Raw genomic sequence first — 9439 nt, 5'->3', positions numbered from 1 at the left:
CCTGAGCCTTTAAAGAGGTGATGGAGAAGTGTGAAAAAGCAAAGAGAGAACTTCTGGGCTTGTCATATACTACTACTTTGTGCAACTTGACATCTTTAAAACCCTCAGAGTGATGCAAAGCCGACCTCAAGGTGTTTTCGTTAATAAGATGTTGCTGACATGTCTGTCTCCCAGGTAGGCAAAGCCTATGTCTGCACTTGATATAGTTTCTTCCTCTCACCCCAGTCTTTAAAATTCTGCTTTCTAATGTTTACCTCTTTCTTTAATATATGAATATGTAGCAGTCCCCCAAACACTATCCAGGCTAACAACACAAAGGAAATGATAGACTGTCAGGCAGAGTAAGTCTGGGTATGCTGCTTCACCTCAAATTTATTGTTTATGTCTGAGATCAGACTCTCAACAGTCCCATTTCATCTCCCAACAATTGGGGGGATGCGGATCTAGTATGGTTAATTACAAAGGCTCAATCTTTTCTTTCTAATAGGTTAGCTACTTGTCACAATGTCATCTCTAAAGCCAAGAGTCCCATCCTATATAAAATATTCCAGGAATTTATTTCCCTCTGCATCTGCTTCTTCATTTTCCAATTCATACTTCTTCATGGCAACAAAATAGCGAATGAAAGTCTCTCCCAGAGCCTGCTTGAGACACTGGTCTTGCTCCAGGGCCGTGAGGGCATCTTCCATCTTCAAAGGGATCTCAGAAGGTTCTGGTTGATAGAGATCCTGGCTCTCATCGGAACTAGTATTATCACTGCTCTGAAGTCCATCCATGCCTGCAGCCACAGTGGCGGCCAACACGAGGTAAGGGTTGGCGGTGGCTGAACCTAGTTTATTTTCTATCTGGGTGCCTTTTTCACCGTGACACTTAATGTTCAAGGCACAGCTGTTATCGTTGTATCCCCACGTGGTGGGCACACTGTCCTTCGGGTCTCTGCTGTCCTTGCAGTAACGCTTGCGGCAGCTGACAGCAGGGGCCATCAGGCAGCTGAGAGCAGCAGAGTGCTTCAGGAGACCCGCCAACCACTTCTTCCCGGTGAGTGTGAGCCGCTCCACCCCGGAAGCACTGCAGAACATGTTTGTCTTTCCGCCGACATCCCAGACACTATGAGATAAAATTCCTGAATTGCAGAATCCGGTCTCTATCACAAGACTCGTTACATAGTTATATCTTCTGGCCACTTCCTTGACACCCGTTCTGAGGGTAAATGCATTATCGGCTGAGCTAATGCCAAATTCAGGGAGAAAACAGATCTCCATCTGCCCGGGTCTGGTAGAAGATGAGAAGCTCTCCACATTGGCCCCGGTGTGATAAAGGCCGTCAACCAGCTCCTGCATGAAGGGCTGATCATGGTTACTCAGTAATGTCGAAGCAGGAAAGGATATGGTCTTAGAATTAATCACTTCGGGCACGCCAAAAATACAGAAATCATAGATGAAGGCAGACAGCAGGGAGAAGCCGGCATCCTGCAGCTGGCGCAGCTGCCTCTTGGCGATGTACCTGGGGGAAGTCAGCAGAGGCTCGCCCATCACTGTGAAGGTGTCACAGATCACCCGAGCGGTCCTCTCTGCCCATGGCAAGACTCTGAAGGTCGACAGCTCTGGCAGGAGAACGATGTCACTATTGAAGCACGTGGCTCTTATGTGATTCACCTCATTGTCCTTAGGGCTCGGCATCAGTTCCAGATAACCACGGGGCATGAAAACACCGTGGATCACTTTTTCCTGAAGAAGAAAAAGATAAATGAACTAGGTTCTGAAACATGAAGACAAAACAGGGGAGAAAATCTTGGTAATAAGAAATGTAAGCTTAATAACAGTTAGTATTAACTATCAGATAAACTTTTTGGAAGATTCAAAATAAATATCCAAAAATTCAACATTGAAAGAACTATTTTTTCATAAAGACCTTTTTATAATTTTTAATATTTTAATACAAGCTTTGATATGGTCTTAAATGTGGGAAATAACAATAATAAATGCTTCACATAGCAGTAAATAAATGCTTTAACGATGAGGAATGGGACAATATAGCAAAAGACTAGGGTTTATGACATTATGGAAATATTTTAAAATATTACAATCAAAAATGTTTTTACAATACATTTTATTTTATAGTACAGTTTCTAAGACTCAGGTAAGGCATTTCTTTGACTTGTTTTACAGGATTTTATTATTTACATATTTTAATTTTCCTTTATATTTAAGGGGTATATTGTGATCATCTCATATATGTAAACAATGTTTACTGATCACATGCTTTCCATTGCCTCGGATTGTTAATAAGATATATAACAGTCATTATAAACTATGTTCACTACGTACACTGTGTCAGAAAATTAAAAGTTGCAACTCCTGTGTTTGCATACTCATTAACCAGTCTTCCTCCATCTCCTCTCCCTTCTGCTTTCCCAGGCTCTTGAAATCACCGTCCTATTTAGATCAACAATTAGCATTCACACGTGAAAGGGAACATGCAGTATTTGTTTCTGTGTCTGACTTATTTCACTTAATTTAATATGTGTGCTCCAGATTCATGCATTCTGCAGCAGACTACAGGGCTAATTCTTTTTATGTCCAAGAAATGCACAGTTTATATTTATTTCTCCACCTTTCATCCACCAATACTAATCTAGGTTGTCTGTATATCTAATCATTGTGAATAATGCAGTGACAAGTAGATCCACTTTGTGATTCTGCTTTCTCGCTTCTAGGTCAATATCAGAAAATTATATCCGTCTATAAGTAAAGCCTCCGTTGTGTTTTATTCTGTTGTAACCTCCAGCTGACTCTCAGAATTCTGCAGAAGGAATCCTACATCTTTGTTGCAGAGGAGGCTTGGGTCAGACCAACAGGTCACAAGACAGCTGTCTCAGACCCTAAGAGCCAGGACTTCTGGGAGATCTACTCATCCCTTCACTTGTACAACCCCGTAAGAATTATCCTCTTGCTCACCTTAATAGACCTGGATGGAGGTGGGTGGTCCTTGGACCTCCCACAGGGCAGAGAAACCTGCTTGCTCTTTGGGCTGAGGAGGAAGGAAGACTTGATTGGGGGAGGGGGAGGGAATGGGAGGTGGTGGCGGGGAAGAGGCAGAAATCTTTAATAATTAAATAAATTAATTAATAAAAAAAAAAAGAATTATCCTCTTGATTGTCTCACGGAGCCCTAGAAAATGTTTCTGTGGTTGTAAACCTCTACCTCCAAAGTTACAGTTACCAAACGTAGTGTTCAGGTTCGTGTGAGCTGGGTGTCAGCAGATCAGATCACTAGTTTCAGCTCTTTTATTAATAGTTAGAATAGTTAAGCAAGTTTCTGGATGGTATGAGCCAGTATCCATGTCCATAATAGAAGTATTCAACTAGACGGTCGCTGAGGCCCTTTCCAGCAATTCATCTCTTAGACCCAACAGACTTAATATTTAACTCAACTATGTATCAGGCAACAGAGAAGGCATGAGATTATAAAGTTGGAGAGATGCATTTGAAAAAAATTAGAAATTGTGGAAGAATCTCAGTGAGGCTTCACGTGGGTGGAGAAAAGTCTCTGACTATCAAAAGTAGTTTTCATAAACTCAGTGAGCATTGTGGGGTTAATACAGACATCCTAACTCTCCACAAGGGCCATTAGTTTGTTCATGTCATCTGCAGAAACCAAAAAGAAAGACTACTGCCCAGGACCCGCATCTGCAAGACCGTATGAACCGGCTCCTTCATGACCTGTCACCTTTACATACACTCTCAAGGGCCACTTTGGTCTTACTGATATAAGTCTGTGTTTTTTCCCTGCTCTTATTTTTTGGGTTTTTTTTTTCTTTTTTTTTTTTTTTTTTTTTTTTTTGGTTGGTTGGTTGGTTGAGACAAGATCTCACCCAAGGCCAGGCTTGCCTTGAATGCATTGTGCTAGTCTAGAAATACATAGTCCCATTGCCTCTGCCTCCCAAGTGCTGAGATTACAGGTGTGCACCACCATATCCAGTCCCCAAATTTGCTTTTACCAACAATAAAGAAGGGACTCACACACTTTTTTGTATGTCTACACATAAATTTTATGCATATCCAAATGCCTGTGCACACAGGCTCACAACTTCCACCTTGTGAGATTTCTATATGGAATATTTTAGTACTAAATATCATTGAAAAAAATGTTATTTCTCTATTTGATTATTATTAGTTCAAAATCTATATGGTAGTTGTGTGTATCTAAAATGAAGGGTAATGTATTTTATTCCTGAAACCTCTGAGAGATCACACAATCCAAGTCTGTATTGTGTTCCCTTTGCTGTGAACCGTGGGAAGCAGCTGGTCACCACTGGACTCCAGCAGTCCTTTGCAAGCTAGAGGAATAGTAAAAAGTCATGCTTTGTTCTTTAGGCTATTTAATCGTCAGGTTCAGAACACTCTTTTTAATATACATACATTCTCTTTTCTTTATGCATTTTTGGACATGTATCAGGATTTAAACCATTCTCCATTAGCTGTGGGATATATTTAAACTTCTGTATGAATAGCTTTGTCCAATACAGTAAATTATCTTAAATTATATATGGTACTGAAGCACTGAAATGGCTACATACTTCAAGATGGATCTCTCTGAACTTGATAAAAATTCTTGAAAATTAAGTTAAAAATCTATGACAGCTCTTATATGGAACACAATGAAGGCTACCTTTTGAAACAACTAACAAATTGGTTATGAAATCTATAGTAATATTTCATATTTATATTAAATTTAGGATAGAACCCACATTATCCACATATAATTTAAACCAAATCAGCCCTTTGATAGATCAGACTCTGTAAGTTTGTTGAAAGGTTGAAGGTGCTAAGGTCTGTAGGGCATTTTGTTCAGTGTCAGGCACATGGGGACCTTTCTAACCAGTGGAGATGCCCCTGAATCATAGGTCGCCTTTTTGACCTCTTCCAGCGGTATACAAGCCTTTTCTTCAGTTCACAGAAGATGATCTGGATTTTTGTTTTTATAAAATCAATGCTTGCATTTAAAATAGGAAGAAACATTTAGTTCAGATAAAGGATAACAGGAGGATTAAAGCTGTGCTGGAGGCAGTAGATACAAAAAAAATGGCATCACTGAACTGCTAAGTGATGGGTCCCAGGCTCATGTCTCAGCCACCTCAGGCACTGAGGTTGCCTGGCTGATTTAGTTTGAGAAAAAATTTCTCTACATTATTCCACAAATAACGACAGATTATGTTGTCGCCGTTAGTCATTCACAGTCTAGCTTAATAATTTCAATTTAGCACTTTATTTATACAAATAAAAATGATTTAAATATATACTTAAAATCCCAGTGCTGAGAAGGGGATGTGAACATGGGCTCCCATCCCTAACCAAGACGTTATCTGAAATTGACACCCACTTGCAAAGAAAAAATTAGTTGTTTTTAATTGCATCTCTTTAAGTATATTACCCATGTGTCAGGGTAGACTCCACCTTAAGCACTATGTGCCCAACAAAAAGGAACTCAAGAAGACTTTTGTATATTGTTTTGTCTCCAATTTCTTTATTTGGGAGGGTTTTTTTTCCCTGTCTGACTGGTCTTTTGCTTGTGTTTCTTGGTTTTCATTTTTGGTGTGTGTATGAGAGAGGGTTTCTTGTTTTCTTGGTTTAGTTTTCTTTGCTTATTTATTTTGTTCTTTAAAGAGGGATAGAAAAGGCATGGAGAGGGGAGGGGATCTGGAAGGTGTTGGGGGAGGAATGAAGTACCATCAGAACAGATTATATGAAAAATTTGATTAAAAATTGTTACTTTTTTATAAAGCCACATATAAGCTATTGATTTCATATTTTTGCCAAAGAAATTTCTCATACATAATTTTATTTATATATGTATAAATTTATATATGTGTGTGTTTACATATATATGAAATTATATATGTATAGTTCAGATTAACTTGTAGAAACGAACTTATATGTTCACAACAACATATCCAAAATAAATTATCTAGCCTTAGATCATTAATATTTGTGAAGTACTCATGGTTTATACCTTCAAAAGTTCCAACATCAATTTAAAGAGTGTTATTTCACAATACATGCTCTATGATCATAAAATTAGAATAAAAGAACAATGAACTAAGGCTATAATAAACAGAATTATGTGAAAATGGAGGCTAAGAAGAAGCAAACCAATGAAAAGGAGGAGTGTTGACTTGCATCAAATTCTCAGGGTAAAATAGTTCTTTCCAAAACAAGGCAGGAAGAAAAAGTCTTTTGATAGGTGGAATATTGAACAAGAAAATTAATGCTTTCAACCGCAGTTTCAAATGCAGACATTTTCTTCTATGTCAATGAAATCAATCTTCAGCAAATGTAAACAGAAGGATCAGCTCTATTGGGGGGAAGGGTGTTTCACGGAAGCACTAGAGTAGTGTTCCAAGTGTTTAGTTTCCTAGAATCACTAGTGAAACCGATGATCAGAATTTGGTGAAAACAGAACAGCAAACAGGTTTATGTTCAGGCCAGTGTCTAAAATACCAATTGTGTTTTATCCCTGGTTAACAGAAATTCATATGAATGATCGAATTATCTTCTGATCCTGCCCATAGCAATTTCACAGTTTCTTATAAGAATTAACTAATGTGTAGAGTTCTTAATTGAATGTAGAAGAAACACTGTCTATAGGTTATTTACAGACAAGACCAAATACTTATAAAAATCATTGATTGATTGATCAGTGGATTGATCAGTGGATTGTGGTGTATTATTGAGAAAGCACATGTGTGAAGGCGTGGTCAGAGGAGAACCTGTGAGAATCAGTTCTCCACTTCCACCATGTAGTTTTGAGAGATAGAACCAGAGTGTTTAGTGGCAAGCACCTTTACCTTGACCTGTCTTGCTGACTCCCAAAGAACTTTTGAAGAAAGAAATTTAAACTGTTGGCAAATTTTCAAAAACAACTTTGAAAATAACCAACACCAAGAAAGTATACAATTTGATACTAAAGCAAAAAGATATGACATATTATAGAAATAACTGTAAAGCCCAGCAGCATGAGTCTGTAATCTAAGCTACCTGGGAAGATGAGACAAGCAGATCATGAGGGCTAGGTGAGTCAGAACTGTTCAAAAGGATCCTTTATTTTTATATGCATATAAATGTGTGTAAATAAACAAATAAATATAATTCCAGGATGCTTTAATTTTATATTTTCTTAAATATTGGTACCGGCTGATATCCCTTCCTGATAAACTTGATGTTTAATAATCCCAACAAATCAGTCACAAGAATAAACGCATGCTATAAGCTAAACAAAACAATGCTAGAAACATCCTTAAAAGTATCCACAAAGGCAATTTTTCTTGATATCACTATTTTCAAGACCTAATATTCATTAAGTCATCTAAGGACAATTGGGAATTTTCATATCTGGATTACTGCTGAATGGATATGATTCTTATCTAGCAAATCATTTCTACTTAATCATTTCTACCTTTCATGTTTGCTCTTGGGTCTTGGGTTGCAATTTCCTCATGTCAAATAAAATATAATCTTTATAATTGCAATATGAAAAGAAAAGAGAGTTCTGTAGAGTAAAATTATTCAAGACAGAAGTACTGAAATAACCAGCCTTAATTAGTTTCCTATGTCTATTGGATACAGGAATTGCTATTTTGTGCTCATCTCCTTGGGGAGCAGTAATGTGGGGAGGGACAAGGAAAATAGCAAAACAAATTATTGCTTTTCAGCTCAAATTACTGTGTAGATTACAAGAAAATGCAGATGAGTCATAAAGAGTGTTTGCTTGCAAATGGTCATGAAATCACACTCCTCATCACTGGAAAACTCACTTGAAAAAACTGTGCAGGGACGCTCTTTGATCTGGAGACGCCGTGCAAGTCCGTTGCTTCAAAGCGTACAAACTGGAGGTGATTTTTGGCCATTTCTTGTTTAATATGTTTCATTCTCGAAGAAAGTTGAGGCGGGCTCGTAATCTGAGCACTGTCCCTGGTGTTGTCTGTGGAGTGATAATCTGAAGTCACTAGATCAGGATGGACCGAAACTGCAGGATAGATATGGTGCGTAGTCACACGGTTACAAACAAGAGAAACATATGCTGGTCACGTAGATCATAGCTTCACACGGAGATCTCACTTCTCTTTTACCTGCTTTAGAGTAATCCCAAGAGTGCTGTCTAGGCGTCTAAGGACTCTCAGAAAGTGTTCATCAGTTAGGACATGTCAGCCTAAGAAGATGGGACTATCTTAGTGCTTGCTGAAAACAATTTGCTCATGGAAAACAGCAAGAAAAAAATGAAAAACAAAACAAAATAAAAAGCAAGCACGCAAACAAAAAAAGCAACCTTTGCTTATGAAGACAATGAACATCCTGACAGCATTGGAGACATATGAGTTGCCTGTAGATGCCTGTCCATTAAAACTCTGGGGCTTCTTGGATTAACCTGTAATATCTAAACTGTAAATCCCTATGTACTTGGAAGTAAAATCGCACGTTTATTTCCTGATGTGTTGGCTTTTTTTTCTTTTCCTTTCCTTTTTTCCTTCTTTTTCCTTTTGTTTTCCAGTAGTTACCTTCTGTTTGTAATGGCATGTGAGTCTTGGAGGTGCACCGCTCTATCAAATTTTACAATTATTTAAACAAAGAAAGATATCAAGAATAGAAAGTGGAGATGAAAATTTGGGACGACATGGTCAATTTTTAAGTCAGAAATACAATAAAATGAATTTAAGATAGTCTGAAAATTGTAAAATTGTAAAGCTAGGAAAGACTTTGGAGACAAAGTTAGTATAGCCAGTCCATCAGCCTGAGTCCCAGAGAGACATACCAAGTCAACTAAGTCTCTCCCCCTTCTCTCTCTCTCTCTCTCTCTCTCTCGCTCGCTCGCTCGCTCGCTTGCTCGCTCTCGCTCTCTCTCTTTCACACACACACACACATACATACACACACACAGAGACACACAACACTGTCAATACGGAGGCTAGAATCTAGTTTTCGGGTTCCCCGTAGGTGTCTAGTTAACAGGACATGAATGGACGATAGCGCACAGATGGAATGACTGGGCCCACAGTAGGCATTAGAAATGCCACCATCAGGACTTTGTGGTGGGGGGAAGAACACAGAGACCCAGCACAAATCAAGACCCCCATATCCTTCCTTTGAGGCCTGGCAACATTCCCACCCTCTCCTTGTCTCCGCTTCTCCACTGTTAAAATATTACCGACTGTGTGGGCTTGTTATGAGGATTAAACAGGGTATTTAACAGTACTGTGAGTCAATAAGCACCACGTATGTGCTACTTAAACACACAAGGTATGAGCCTAATGGCACTAACTCCAGTAAATAGTCCTGTGCTCCTGCTCGCATTTGAACACCCATCAATCTGTCACACCACTTACATCAAACAGCTATAATTTTTAAGTGATAACTGGGTATCAGTTTTCAAGATATAATTAGGCT

The 9439-nt window shown here is 38.6% G+C and overlaps 1 protein-coding gene across 1 annotated transcript in view; it reads right to left on the bottom strand.

The window, feature by feature from the left end:
- Positions 1-533: 533 nt before the first annotated feature.
- Lgsn (lengsin, lens protein with glutamine synthetase domain) overlaps positions 534-9439 on the bottom strand; it is a 31636-nt gene continuing 22730 nt past the window's right edge. Inside the window, exons 7-8 of the mRNA XM_057751450.1 lie at positions 7813-7979; positions 534-1727 (exon numbers count right to left, since the gene is read on the bottom strand). Of these exons, the coding sequence (XP_057607433.1) occupies positions 534-1727; positions 7813-7979 (1361 nt within the window). The remainder of the gene's footprint in view (positions 1728-7812; positions 7980-9439) is intronic.

The sequence above is a fragment of the Chionomys nivalis genome, chromosome 19, assembly GCF_950005125.1.
Source record: "Chionomys nivalis chromosome 19, mChiNiv1.1, whole genome shotgun sequence".
Classification (NCBI taxonomy): Eukaryota; Metazoa; Chordata; class Mammalia; order Rodentia; family Cricetidae; genus Chionomys; species Chionomys nivalis.
The sequence above is the reverse complement of the archived record's forward strand: the minus strand, read 5'-3'. Positions and strand labels throughout refer to the sequence as shown.